This window comes from Lutjanus erythropterus, chromosome 6 (assembly GCF_056507025.1).
Source record: "Lutjanus erythropterus isolate fLutEry1 chromosome 6, fLutEry1.hap2, whole genome shotgun sequence".
In the NCBI taxonomy this organism is placed as follows: domain Eukaryota; kingdom Metazoa; phylum Chordata; class Actinopteri; order Lutjaniformes; family Lutjanidae; genus Lutjanus; species Lutjanus erythropterus.
Genome location: NC_139322.1, coordinates 7,961,681 through 7,976,457, shown reverse-complemented (window position 1 = coordinate 7,976,457; position 14,777 = coordinate 7,961,681). Strand labels below are relative to the sequence as shown.

General features: G+C 38.3%; 1 protein-coding gene across 1 annotated transcript; it reads left to right on the top strand.

The window, feature by feature from the left end:
• Positions 1-918: 918 nt before the first annotated feature.
• tmdd1 (transmembrane and death domain 1) lies at positions 919-14,057 on the top strand. The gene is made up of 7 exons (XM_084722054.1): positions 919-997; positions 1,319-1,510; positions 5,362-5,481; positions 6,337-6,489; positions 8,079-8,349; positions 9,746-9,939; positions 13,855-14,057. Exons 1-7 carry the CDS (start codon positions 928-930, stop codon positions 14,055-14,057), a joined length of 1,203 nt encoding a protein of 400 aa, XP_084578180.1. The 5' UTR covers positions 919-927.
• Positions 14,058-14,777: the final 720 nt, after the last annotated feature.

Genomic DNA, 14,777 nt, shown 5'->3' with positions numbered 1-14,777 from the left:
TTGAATATATAAGCTGCTGAACTAAATAAGCAGTTTGAAATATTGAGTTTCTGAACTTGTTATTTAGTTATTTGGGGCATTTTGTAGAATGAACAAACAATTTTAGACATATAATGGAATAATCAACCATTTTACTAATCAGACAGACAATCGCCTTACTAATCAAATATTAGTAAATCTGACTAATTATTAAAAAAAAAATACTGTTGCAGTTCTCCAGTAAATTTTACCAAATTTTCTGAAAAAAATAATGCAACTATAAATAGATTCTCAATAGCATGAATATTTTATGCCTGGTGATGTACTGTTTACAGTTAAGTCAAATTCTAAATTATTTGTCAGTTTTCAACAAAAACGTCATTGTTAGCAGCATATATTATTTATAATATAGGGGTAATGTACAGTGATCAGGTCATTATTGCAAATTATTGCACAGCTTTGTTAAATACTCAATTCTGATTGGTCAACTACACCGTTCTAAGGTCTGTTATTTCTGAATATCAGACTGTTGCTATGGACACAGTTCTGATTTGATTCTGGAGGAGCAATAAAATCATTTTAAAATCAATTTTAAATCAAAATCTTGTATTAAATGAATGATTTTCTAAGTAAGTAGCTGTGTAGTGAGCAGGATAAAATATAGTGAAACCCTGACAGGGTGATGCAGCAGTTGCAACAAGTTTATTTTTGCATTAATGTCTAGCTCAGTGTACGTTATTATGGTTATAACATGGCTACTTACAATTCAACACAAAATATTTCTCCTCCAGAGTCAAATCAGATCTGCGTCCATGGCAACGCTATGTTATTCAGAAATAACAGATCTTAGAATGCCATCATTGACCAATCAGAGTCAAGTATTTAACAAAGCAGTGTAGTAAATACTCTTATACTACTAGTATTATGGCACATACTACTTCAGCCGACATGAAAGTCTGGAAATTCTGTCTTATCTTCATGTTTCTACTTCTGAGTTCAGCGCTCGGGGAGGACACAGGTGAGAGCAAATGTTCCTACAGCAGGTGCAGTTACATCAGCAGCCAGCATGTTAGAAGAATTCAACTGAAAAAAAACAACAACCTCAAAGTGAGACTGAATTTGCTGATTGTTCTGTTCTCTCTTGTGAAATGTTGATTATTCAGTTTCTATTCTCTGCAGCCGAGGAGGGTAAGTTGACAGTTCGGCGCCACACTAGCAGCACTTGCTAATTGAGAGCACAGGCGCGCTTGTGTAACGTCAGCATTATGCTCAGTTAACCGGAATTTACAGTGTACAGTAGGGTCATGCTTTCAACACTTATAGTGTGGGTTACGTTTAGTGGCGGAAGACATCGGGGTCCATCAGCTGGAGCGTTTAGTGGAGCTCCTGACGTCTAAAGAGTGCGAGGACCTCCTGTTCGCCCTCTCCCACCCAGAGGAGAACGTCTTCCGGCACCTTGAGCGCCTCTCGCCAGAAAAAAATCAGCTGGATCTCAAGCCTCGAGCCAAGAGAGACACCTCTACAGCTGCAGGTTAGTGCTCATCATCATCTGAGACCTGAAGTACTTTAGACCACAGAGATCACAGATGTCTGTATGCATTTAAGTGTCGGCTCAGATTTTTCCAAGGCTCTATTAAAAGATTACTCAAAGCACAGGCTCTTAGACATTGAAAGAGTTATTGTAAAACAGTTGTAGATTGTTACTAAGTACATTTACTCAAGTGCTGTACTTACTGGGGACCCATTATGCTCTTTATTTTAATTCTGACATTCCATTAGAGTTGTTTTGCATGATTCACAGTTCACAAACATCATTATTTATCTACTACTGGCCATTTATGCAGCACCTCTGTTCACCCCCTGTCTGACACAGGCTGTTTCACTTCCTGTCTTTTCAAGCCCCCCTCCTTAAAGCCCGGTGAGGGGTCACAGACACAGCTTAGCGAAGCATTGGCTGCCAATCCTCACTGATTACCATACAAAACACAAGTATATTCAGTGGGTTTGGTTAAACTGGAGTATATCTAATGGAGAAAACATTTTCAGTGATTTATGCTGCAGAATTTTATGATTGCCAGGCAAGTTTTACATGTTTGTTAGCAGCTACTTTAGTCATTGGTTGGTTAAGTCAGAGATTGGTCTGGATATGTGAGACTACAGCACTCAATGTTCCCAGGAATTAATTCTGCACATATTTACCTGATTATTTGACCCTTTAGCAATGTTAAAATGGACAGCCAACATTCTAACATTATAGTGCAATTCAAAGGTTTGGACATACTTGACTGGTACTGTATGTCAGAAAATAAGCTAAAGCACAATAGGTCTCCTTTTAAGTAAGTTTATGGTACTTATGCTTTATTTGACTAGTTTGTATTTCTATTTTGTGCAACTTTATACTACATCTGAGAGGTAGATATTGTACTTTTTACCCCACTACATTTGTCTGACAAATTTAGTCGCTAGTTACTGTGCAGATTACACTTTTTCATACCCCTTCTGTCCAGTCAAATCCATGTATCTCTAAATTTGGTGACTTTGAATTAGAATTGTAATGATAAACTGAAGGATTAAGCGTTCCTTATGGGTTAGGGACACTATCCTTCCTCTTAAGGTGAACAAGGTTAACTTAACATTAAAAAAAATAACTGGAAGATGGAATATGCATTTTGTTGAGAATACGTATTTTTAATTAAAGGTCCAGTGTGTAAATGTAACAGCGATTTATTTGCAGAATATGGCAATATGCCGTGAAATCCTACACACCGGTTCTTTACATAAGGTTTTGAATGTGTTTTCAGTGTGGTATTTGTAGTTTTACTTAAAGGATCAGTGTGTAGGATTTAGTGGCATCTAGCAGTGAGCTTGCAGACTGCGAGCACCTCTCCTCACACTCCCCTTCCAAGCATGTAGGAAAACCTACAGTGGCCTCCAAACTTGTGCAAAACACAAAAGGCTGTATGTATTTTAGAGATATACAGGTCTAACTCTCACACTTACTTCAACATACTTATGAATATTATATTCTATGCCATATTCTGCCAAAAAAAAAGTCCCTCTAACTCTTGCATGCTGGACCTTTACACAAAGGATCTGAATACTTCTTCCAGCACTGCTATAATGGTTTCCCCTGATGATACGGGCCCTGAAGAGACCCCCTCTTAAAGCATTTTCAATCTAAGTGATGGGAGACATAAATCCACAGTCCTCCTTCTGTGCAAAAATGCATACTAATGTTCAGCTGAAGCAATTATGAGGCCTCAGCTGTCTGTGTTAGACAAATTAAGTGGGTATCTTTCAAAAGTTACAAACTTTCCTCTTTGTGCCGCTCTCACTGCAGCTCTGCAGGAAAACACTGTCTGGCCAAACACAAAGAGGAAACGATTTACGGAAATCTCTGTAACTTTGGGAGATAACCATTTAGTTTGTCTGACTCAGACTATTGAGGCCTCAAATTCTCTTAAACTGAACTCTGAAGTGCTTTTTTTTTTGCACACAAAGAGGACTGTGAATTTTTGTCCCCATCACTTAAATTGAAAAATACTGATGTGAGTGTTGTTTTAAAGGGATAGTTTGGATTGTTTCAAGTGGGGTTGTGTTAGGTACTTATACATCATCAGTGCATAAGCTATAGTAGATGGTGGCTGGCATGAAAGCTAAGCAATACTCAGCAGCAAAACGTATTTTAGCCTCCTAAGAAATCAGTATCAATTTAAGTGTGTGCTATATTTAGGACACTTTCTCCACTTTACTTTGCTGTCAGACAGATTTTTCCAATGGGAAACTACTGTTATATTTCTGTACTGTGACGTCACGCAAACAACAGTCACTTCCTGTTAGAAAACTGTCAGTTGATTTGAACTGGGGAGATACACAAAATCAAAATTTTCAACTGTGACTGCGAAGTTTAGTTAAAAATGATGGTCCGACCTATGTGACATTTCTGCCATGCTTATTTTATGTACTGTGCTGCTTTGCTCGCATCTAGTCAGACTAACTCAGCCTGAAATGTCAACCAGGTGATATCCCGGTGGAGTTCATGGACCAAATGATGATACTCTCCCAGCTGTGTCCTCCCTTGGTTTACATCTAACGTCTGAGTCTGGCTGTAGTTTATGCTGCATAGCAACATTTTCTTTGAGAGAAAAAGGGCACAGTAGTGGTCAAAGAGACTGACTGGAGAGAGCGGTGGTAACGAGAAATCTGAGAAACTTTAACTAACTTTATCTATAGATAAACCTATAGGATTAGCTGTTATTTTCTTTAGTCTGTGACCCAACAGGTACATTAGATCTGAGATGTATACACTTTGAAATAATACCATGAAAAAGAAAAGTTGTTGCCATTAAACAATATGTGTGTGACGCAGGGGTTTTCCACCTGGAAGAAAACAAACTTTGTGATTTTATAACAGACTGTATGGACACAGTTCTGATCATAGGCTCTTGATGAGCAATAAAATCAAATTTAAATCAGCTCAATTATTTTTACATCATTTTACGTGTCAAATTATTGTTTTTTTTTTCAGTCAGTAATCGTCTAATAGGCAGAATAATGTACACTGTAAAAAAAAAGAAAATTGAGAAAACTCAAAATTTCAAGGCAGTGAACTGCAATAGATTTTTGAGTTTTGAGCTCAACTCAAATTCTTACGTTCTGAAAAAGTTTTACCAACAACCCATCTTTTGTTGAGATCATTTACTTTTCTTCTTTAGATAAACTTAAAGCTTTACACTTTAGAAACTCAAAAAAAGAGTAAATTCAATGAAGTTAAAGTAAATGTCAAACTTTAATATTATCAATTAAAATGATTTAATTTTTCAGGAACCAAAAAATCAGATTGGCAGCTCACTGAGACCAATTTTTTTAAGTTTCTAAAAAATCAAAGATTCAAGTTGATCTAAAGAAGAAAAGTAAATTATCTCAACTAAAGATTATAGGTCAGCAAAACTTTTTAAAAGTCCAAACTCAAATATCTATTGCAATGCATTTCCTTGAAATGTTTTTACAGTGTGCAATGAGCAGGTCATTATTGTGAAATTAACTCCTTCAAAATGATTCAAGTCCTTAAACTGAACCTATTTAAACTGTGTCTCCAAACAGGGGACGTTGACCACTACCTACTGCTGCTAACACACTAACTATGGATAAGTGCCTCATACAACCACACTTCAAATAATCCGAACCATTCCTGTGAGAAAGTTTTGGGAAAATGTGAACTTATCTTTTTAAGAGTTACAGGCTGCAATAAGGTAGAAATGAAGAAAAGTCCTCCCTGAGCCCTGTCTGATTCTCACATGTCCAGCTCAGCTCGGGGAGGTTCTGGCAGCGGGCTGACTGGAGACCTGTCTGTCTGAGGGCCATATGCTTTGTGTTTACCAGATAGTGAAGCTCAGTGCCGGACGGCCCTGACAGACTGGCTGCTGAGGTACGGCGAGCAGACCTACTACGACAGGCTTTCCCGCGCCTTGCAGCACATCGGCAGAACAGACATCGCCGTCGGTGAGACGCAAATGGAGACAGAAAGGACATGTGCCCCCCTGTAGCACTGAATAATGTTTTTTAATAGAATAATTCTGAGTTGTGCTACAATCTAATGGGTTTCAAATTAGAATAGTTCATTTTTTATGTACAGTGTTGTTGATAGCTGCAAATGTCATGAACAGACATCTCAGCATGTCCCTTGACAAAAGGAAATTGGAACAAAGCCTCATTTGGGTACATGGCGGTGTGTTTTCAAAAATTGGTTTATTTCGGTCAAGAAAGCCTCCTCAAGACTTTAACAACAGCACGTAATTGCTTCATTACTCTGAGAATCGTTTTAATTGGAACTTCAGAAGTGGCATATTTTGCACACTGCCAGTCTCTGGCATGTGTTGCAGTCCAGTGTACACACAACTCCACAGCCGAGTGGCGTTGGAGAGAAGGAGGTGTAAATGATCTGACAGAGGACTCAGTGGAGCTGACACCAGCCACGGAACAAACCATCTGCTCCTTTCATCAACAGCTTTGGAGGAGGAATAAAAAAAGAAAAGACAAGGAGAGGATGTGAAGAGATGAGTTATAAGACATGGGGGGGGGGGGCAGTGATGGCTTTGATGAAAAACTGTGTGGATGCAGAATGCAGCAATTATCCTACACTTGATTGCAGTTCTGAAGACATCTACTCATACGTAGAAACTTGAGCGGTTCGTTTTGTTTTATTCTGAACTGAAGGACAACAGTTGCTCTCCTGCCAGAACTCATTATCTTCAGGGCAAGAAAACAACAATTAAATTCAAATTGACCGATACAATTTTTGTACTTAAAGTGACAGAGAAACACTCAGATTGGCTCTGTGCTCGTTTGTTTTTACAGAAGTGGGGAAGAACGTTAACCAAGACAAAGTTTTGAGCCTGAAACGCTTTGTTGAAGACTATCACAAATATGTCAGCTCTTTAAACGTCCCGCCGGTGCAATCGGACACAAAGGACCATCAGCGTGAAGGCCAGAGGTTCAGAAAAAGAAAAGGTAATTTGTCCTAAAGCTTGAAAGAGTCTGCTTTTTAAGGAAGTAAAAGGTTCCTTTAGCCTTTTGTTGTCTGCTTTTCCACCGTGTTTTAAAGACCTGCGAAGACTGTATGAAACACTTCATTTTTGCACTCAAAATTAACATTGTATGGTTCACTGTTGTATGCTTTCTTCTGTAACTCCATACTGATGTGTTGAAACACAGTGAGCAAAAGAACAAACTGGTTTGTGGCTGCAGATTTTTTAAAATGGTTACTGGGCCTTCTGACAGATAAAATAATATCCCCAGAACTTAATTTAGGCCCTTTGGGTAGGACTGTTGTAATAACCGTAATTTTAAAAGACTGCGCTATTGAAAAGCCAATTTCAACAGCCATTATGTTCATGTTTTAGCTTTTTTCATGACTTAAATACACGTTAAAAACTCAAGTGTGGATGAATGCCAGCTGTCCGTAACAGGTCTTCAAACTTTAAGTTGCAAGTTTTGCCTCGTTTTGCGTTATTTCAGTGTTTATTTTGCAGGTTAAACTGTTGAGATTGGTGTTAGCATGTTAAACAGCTAATGTGGCTTCTCCCACAAGCTGGGTCGACGTCGGACTAATGTTGTAATACCGAGGAACAGTCAAGAGAAACTGCGTGAACGTTAAGCCTCACTTGAGGCAAACTAAATAATGAGTAGTAGATTGAATGAAATTAACTGTTTTCTCATGTTGCTTTTCATGAAAGTTTATACTGCAGCCCAAGTTGCGTTAGCTTTGTTGTTATATGGAAGTTGTCCGGTTCTGCTCTGTGATCCTCGTTGCCAGTTTGTGTTGTGTTGCTGCTGCATGCAATTTAACTTGATGTACATGCCCTGAAGGTTCAAATACAGCTATGTGTAAAGTTGCCTCCTTGGCACAGAAGTGAGATCCACAAATTCACAGTTACACTTTGTGTTACTGCACCAAATGAGTTCATTTATCATAAATGAAGTAATTTGCAAAAGCCAAACAAAAGAACGATGCTAATAACGGACATTATGCTATAGACCCAGTCTAAAAAACCGGAGGGAGAATTCTGTCGCTGCGACAGCCCGACTCTGGGGACGTCTGCTGTGGACTAAAGAGTCACATTAGTTTGGAACACTATGAAATAGAATTAGTGATGGAGAACTGAGTCTAAACATGTGTGGCCACGTCTGAGCCACACACATCGGCTATTGATGTCAAGAGGAGATTTTTGGGTTATCCCTCTGGAGACTGTCTGAATGACAAATGATATAATGTTTCACTGAACTCTGAATCTATTAAGTGTTTAGATGAGATGCCGGATTAGATTTGGTGGCCGTGGGCATGCTTCCAACTCATTATTTCTCAACATCAACACTCTCACTATATGAGGAGTATTTCCCCGGATACCTAGAAATTCAAAAATGTAATTATCACCTGTCGTTTTTTTTTTTTTTTTTTTCCACGGTGCTTCATTCAAGTTAAAACTTGACAAAAATGGTCCCAGGGTCCTTTGAGATACAAGTGTGTCTGTCCTGTTTGAGCCGTGTGTGTGTGTGTGTGTGTGTGTGTGTGTGTGTGTGTGTGTGTGTGTGTGTGCCAGTAAGGGATCTGACTTGGCGTGACCTGGATCTGATTGTGGAGCGGGCTCCAGTCCCTCTGTACCAGAAGGGGCCTTTGGATGTCATTCTGCCGCTCCTGTATGGCATCCTGCTGGGTTTCGGAGGCACCTTGCTCGCAGGCGTCTCCGTCCTCCTCCTCATTGTCCACGTTCACCGTAGAAACCAGCACAGCCGACAGCCCAGAGTCACCAGCAGCTCCAGCAGGAAGCACACGGTTGGAGGTGTAATGTTGGATGATGCAGCTTCCAAGAGGTCACACAAATTTCATCTTGAGGGTTTAAATTGATAAATAAAATAGTAAAATAAAATGTATCACGCCCAGCATTTAATAAATGTGGAATTAGAACGTGTAACGCCCCTGAAAAATGAAAGAGAAATAACAGCAAGAGTGACAAAAGGATGGTGTTTCCTCAGTGAAAAATAGGGACAGGACACAGCTTATCTAAGTTACAAAAATATTCACAGTATTCAGCTGAAATCACTGTCACTTTTTTCTCATATTTATTGTCAAAAAGCAGTTTAAGCTCAGTAAACTCTCACAAAACTCACCCAAACTTACTAAAGCGCATAAAACATATAATACAGACAACCATTCAGGAAAAAACAATACCAGTACTCTTAAAATGATTCAGATGCCTGAAGTGTACTTCATATGACTTTTTCTCCTTCAGTCACTACCCATCATATGAACAGAAGCATTTCTGAAATAATCCTTTTCTAGTTTATGCATTTATTCTCACGATCAGATGCAACACATATGAAGTTTAGCCAAACTTTCCAACATTTTGTTGGCTTCTCAACACATTGACCTTTCATGCTTTGTGTTTTTGTTTTAGTCATTTCTTGTTTTATTTTGAAATTCCTGCCTTCCCTCTTGTGCCTGTGCCTTTACTTCCAATCTTTCTTTATTATCCCGCCTTTTTGATTTTTTTATTGTTTTCACCTGCCCCTGATTGTTCCCACCTGCACCTTACGAGCCCTTGTGTATATAAGCCAGTTTGTGTTCCCTTTCAGTTGTCAGGTCATCTGCGTCTTCCCTGCTGTGTCTCGTCCTCAGTGTCCCTCACTGAGGATGTCCCTTGGATTTTTCTTTGGACTTTGTGGACTCAGCTGCCCTTTATTGCTCTGTTTCCTTCATGTAGCAGTAATGAGCCAATCTCACATCACATTAAATCAAAGACAGCTTGCAGTGATCAGCTGAGCATTTTTCTGGATCTGTGTACAAAAAAGAATTGTACTAGTATTGGGATTAATTGGTAGTGGGTCATTTCAGTGCAACAGTGAAAAAATATATCCCAATGTGTACATGTGAATTCACAGTAAACACAAGATGGCTGCAGCTCTCTGCAACAATACGGGGATTTGTTATAGATCAGGGACTCGCAACAAAACTTTGCTCTAACTTACTCAATCTGTCACAATAACGATCTCTTTAACACTCGACATGTCAGCAAGTTTTTAAATATATCTGGAAATGTCTCTCTCATTTTTGTAAAAAATGGATTGCCAGTAATAGAGGATTATTTCTACAAATTACCTAAATATGTTAGTTATAGAGTTCAGGCTGTTACACTCTTTAGTTTACTTTGTGAGTCCTCTCTGCAGAGCATATGTTTATATTTTACACACATTTTTCTCCCATTTACAGACTGAACACAAGATTATTCTTTGGCTCTTCAAAGATGGTGGAATTATCACTCCCAGTTGATGTTAGTGAGGATGAAATAGAATTTAGTAGTGAGGAAGAAAACGAGCTGATGGAAACCCTGCAAGGAGGAACTGAGCGTGAGGGTGAAAATGAGTGTGAGGATGAGGACAGTGAGGGTGACAGAGCAGTGACAGGTATTACCAGTGCAAGATAGGGTGTAAAAATGCATAACCATCACCATCAGCAAGACACACACACACAACCAGAAAACTGAAAACGAGCATTTAAACATAACACAGATGATCAAACACCTAAATGTGACTGACTGTCTTATTATGAGGAGGGTTATGATCGTTTGGTTTGATTGTTGATGTGAAGTTTGCTGAAATATGCTTTGCACTCTCTAATACATTAATTTGCAAAATATGGGCTTTTCCATAATTGTGCAATGTTGCCCGAAGGCAATGTTCAGACAAACAAACTTATGAAAACAGTTATTTTTTTATGTTTTTCAACTATTAATGTAATATATTTAAAGCTGGTGAGAGAACTAAATATTTTACATTAGTATTCCAATACATTTTATTCAAATTTTAAACTTTTTTTTCATTCCTTACCATCATGGTGCTGCGTTGCTTGAAAGTACCGCAGCCCAAAGTTCCTTCAGAACTAAGTAGATAAGTCCCCCCAACTTTATTCAATGGATGAGAGACCTGATGAGCTCTTTGCACCGAGAGAAAATTTGATATACAAAGAGGAATGACAGAGAAAAGTTTGTCAGAACTTCTAAACCTCTCTGGTCTCATTTCATTTCTTTGTGGCCTGGTGAGTTCTCCTCTCTCACATAAGTTTGTACTCTTTAGATTGTTTATGAAAAATATGTCGGCCTTGAGATAACCTTTGTAGCATTTATTTATTGAATTTCCTTTTCATTTTTGCCTCCTTTTTCTATAAAATTTGTTTTTGCATCCAATTGGCGGCATTTATTTCAATCTCATATTCAGTGTGTCTCCTGCCTATTCTATACATAAGTGCTTTGTGCCTCTCTCTTATATTTATATCGATCTCTGTGGGGTGCTCTTTTTTTTCCCTTTATTTTTTATTCTTTATAGATTTTTTTTTCTCCCTTTCTCCCAGAAGTTGTCTGCCTGTCTACCATTTCTTTTTTCTTTTCTTCTCTTTTCTCTTAAATTTATGAGCCAGACATTGAGGTAACCTAAAAGAAATGTCTTTATGATATTGGATAATGTATTCATAAGTGTATATTCACCTGAAAATAAGAATCCTTGTGTTTTTGGTACCTTAGAATGAGCCGTTTTTATCTACAAAGACCGTGGGTCCTCTTCCATGGAGTCTGCCATGTTGCACTGCAAAGTTACAAAGTTAGCTCAGAATGGACAAACTAAACATTCACTCTAGATACTGCCTTTAGTGATTTTTTTTTTTTTTTTTTTTAGCTATTCAGCTATTTCATGGCTAAATGCCCCTAAATCCTATAAACTCATCCTGTAAATCCGTAATTTAAAGTTAAACCATCATATAATAAATTTTAATAATTAATCCTTGTTGGTGTTACACATACATAAATAAATAAAGACAAAATAGATCATGTTGTCCTGTTCTGTGTCCCAGAAGATTTAAAATGCCCAAATCTCTTTGTCTGCAACGATCAGCAGAACCAATACAGAAACTCACTATCGATTCCACCACACCACAACTAATTATGACAAATATGACAAGAATAATTCTGTTTCAGATAAAGTAATTATCCATGCTGTGTATAGATAGACTGGTAAGCATTATTGTCTTGCCAGTGGGTAGATGACTAGTGGTGTGACAGATGCGTTGGAACCCGGCCCTCACACCAAAGGTTGTTCCGGTGTTACTGTGATAGTGATGCCACTTTCCATTTCCCCTCCAAGTGACGGCAATGTGCCCGTCTGGCATCGAAGAACAACTAATTATCCAGCCTGGCGCCTGCTTCCCCGGAGCCTGCCGATACCTCCACAGGCAATCCAAAAGACTAATAACAATGACAATGCTAGCAGACAATGGAGCACTCTTGGTTGTGATGGCAGCTTCTGGCGGGTGACAGAAGCCAAAGAGAAAACACAGAGCTATATTTTTTTTTGAACGTGTGAAGTAGCGAGGATTGTTAGCAAGCTGAAATAACTCGATATGTGAGATGCTGCGGCGAAGCAGGTCCAGAAAATGACATCTGAGACCAAACTGTGTAAAAAATGTCCATATTAGAAAATTCAAATTAACTTTGTTGACATGCGCAAGCTTTAATTAAGGGAATCATTTGCTCACAGCGAGGGTATTTTCATATACTCTGCTGAGGATGTTTCATAATAGCAAGACAGAAAACTCGCTCATGGCACGGGAGTACTTTCTGGCTTCTCCTTCCCAGTTTCTTACGCTATCCCTACTTTCTTCTTCGTAATTGAACTAATTACTTCATTATACAAATCTGGTCTAATGTGCTTCAGGAGGCAGACAGCTTGGATTAACAGTGGCACTAAGCAGCAATTACAGACAATTAGTTCATAAATCAACATTTAAACAAATTATAGAGCCGAGCAGAACTGTATGAGCAGCACTCTAAAAGGCCAAAAGGGCATTTGAGTTTTGACTTATTACCTAAATAATGACCCAAATAATCTAACAAATACTGCACGTTCTTTTTTTTTTATTAAAGGGATAGCTCAGATTATTTGATGTGAGGTTTTGTAAGGTTCTTATCCAAAGTCAGTGTATTACCTGCAAAAGATGGCAGTCAGCATGTCCTCATTTTGGAGAAGCAGATGAACTGCTGTGGATGGAGTCAGCAACAAAAGCTATTTTAGCCACATATAAGAAAGATCCACCTAAAAAAAAATCTGTATCAGTTTATTAGTTTTTGTGTGCAATATTTAGAATATTTTCGCCCCTTTACTTTGCAATCAGACGGCCTTTTTTTTTTTTTATGGGAAACCACCATTATATAAGGCTAATTTTGTTCTTTTCAAACAAACCAAACTCCATAGGAAAAATCAGTAATTTTGCTTCACAGAACACAAGAGTTGCCGGTTTACCACTGCCTCGATCTGTTAGCTTGTTTGTATTATTGTGATACTTTGGTGAATCTGAGCTCTAATTCTAAATCACCTAAGTCACACAATGACTTAAACAAAGTGACAGTTAATGGCAGCAGTAGACTTACAACTCCCTAATCTGCGAGGTAAAATGACTGATTTTTCCAGTGGAGTTTGGTTAATTTGAAAAGAGTGATATTTGGCTTATATAATGGCTATCTTTTAAACCTGCTTCAATCTAAAGTGAAAGTAGCATAGAAAATTTCCTAAGCTCTGATGTGAAAACTGAAAACAAAACAAAATATGGTTCTCAAAACAAAGCACAGTCTTTCATTGGAAGATGGAGGTTTGTGGTTAAATTTCACAACCAGTATTTCTGTATTTATATTTACAATAATTTTTCATGGGATTCATTGAAAATCTACAGCAACACAGTCTGCACAGCATATACTGTATATACCAACCAAACTCCATTAGTGAAATCTGTAATTTTACCTCAGAGAACACAGAAGTTGCTGGTCTACTGCTGCTGCAATCTATTAGTTTGTTTGTGTTATCATGTGACTTTGGTGAATCTGAACTAATCTTTTAAAACACTGAAGTTGCACAATAACACAAACATCTGGACAGATCGAGGCAGCAGTAGACCAGTAACTCTCTTGTTGCATGCAGTAAAATTACTGGTTTTGTCTATGGAGTTTGGTTAGATTGGAGAGAGCAATATTTGGGTTGTATAACTAGTTTTCCAAGGCTGTCTGACTGTCCACAGCAGTGCATTGCTTAAGTTTGCCTCTCCAAACTGGGGGTGGACCAGTCGACATCTACTGGAGGTAATACACTGACTATGTGTAAGTGCTTTATACAATCACACTTAAAATAATCCAAACTATCCCTTTAATATGATGCTGAATGCTGAATTTGGATTAGAATTGTTTTAATAATCTAATGCATTAACTTTTATATTTGACAAAACCAATAACACACAGTAATGACATGTTGTAACAGTTTGTCTTTCTCGCCATGTGCCTTCAGGACAACATTGTGTTTCACCTTCATCACTGAGCTTCCCAGGTGGCACAGCAGAACTCTTCACAACAAAACTTCCTCTGTCCTTCAGTTTTCCCCTGCTGGCTGTTAGGATCCTGCAGGTGCTGACTATGACAGGTTCACCTGCTGTGGGCTCACCTGTATTTCTGGAACCAGTGGAGAGGAAAGCCAGAGTACCGTATGCCTGAATGACTCACAGAAACAGCGTGCCACATGGGGCCTGCATCATGGTTGTGACACTCCTTAGCATAGCCAAGGTCCCACCAGGAAGCTGCTCTTAGCGGATAAAGAAAACTATATGAACACATCGAGCCTGTGGAGGCACACTGCATAAATTTAAAAACTTACAGTACAAAAAGTGCACAGTTTCATAGTAAGGCTTGGGGAGTAATGGATTACATGTAATGGGATTACATAATTAGGATATGAAAAAAAAGAGTAATTTGATTCCTTTACAGTTACAGAAAAAAGACATAATCAGATTACAGTTACATTTAGTAGAAATATGGATTAATATCAGGATTAGAATTTTAAAATGCATTTTAACATAAAAAACAATATACTATCACGTGTGCACACATTATGACACCTCACAAGTCTCACAACAACATGCTAGTCTCAATGAAACCAGCTAATCTGACAGTCAGTTCATTATCATGGCCTCAAGTGAAAAATGCTTTTCTGGGTGAAAATTTCAATAGTATTTTGACTATGAAAAAAGACACAGTACATCACAGTACAGTGACAGTTCTGCCTTCAACTGTGAAAAATAATGTCACCATCCATGAACACAACATCTAATTTAAAGAAACATTTACAGGTAAGACCAACTGCTAATGTTGCAGCTACACAGACCAACTGCTAACATTAGCTAGACAGACCAACCATTAATGTTAGCTACACAGACC

What these genes read in the sequence shown, in the direction of transcription:
- tmdd1 (XM_084722054.1), top strand. Translation starts at nt 928, where the DNA reads ATGAAAGTCTGGAAATTCTGTCTTATCTTCATGTTTCTACTTCTGAGT. An exon ending in GAGGTTCAGAAAAAGAAAAG is followed by an intron (nt 6,490 to 8,078) that starts GTAATTTGTCCT and finishes TGTGTGTGCCAG; the next exon opens with TAAGGGATCTGACTTGGCGT. An exon ending in GATGATGCAGCTTCCAAGAG is followed by an intron (nt 8,350 to 9,745) that starts GTCACACAAATT and finishes TCCCATTTACAG; the next exon opens with ACTGAACACAAGATTATTCT.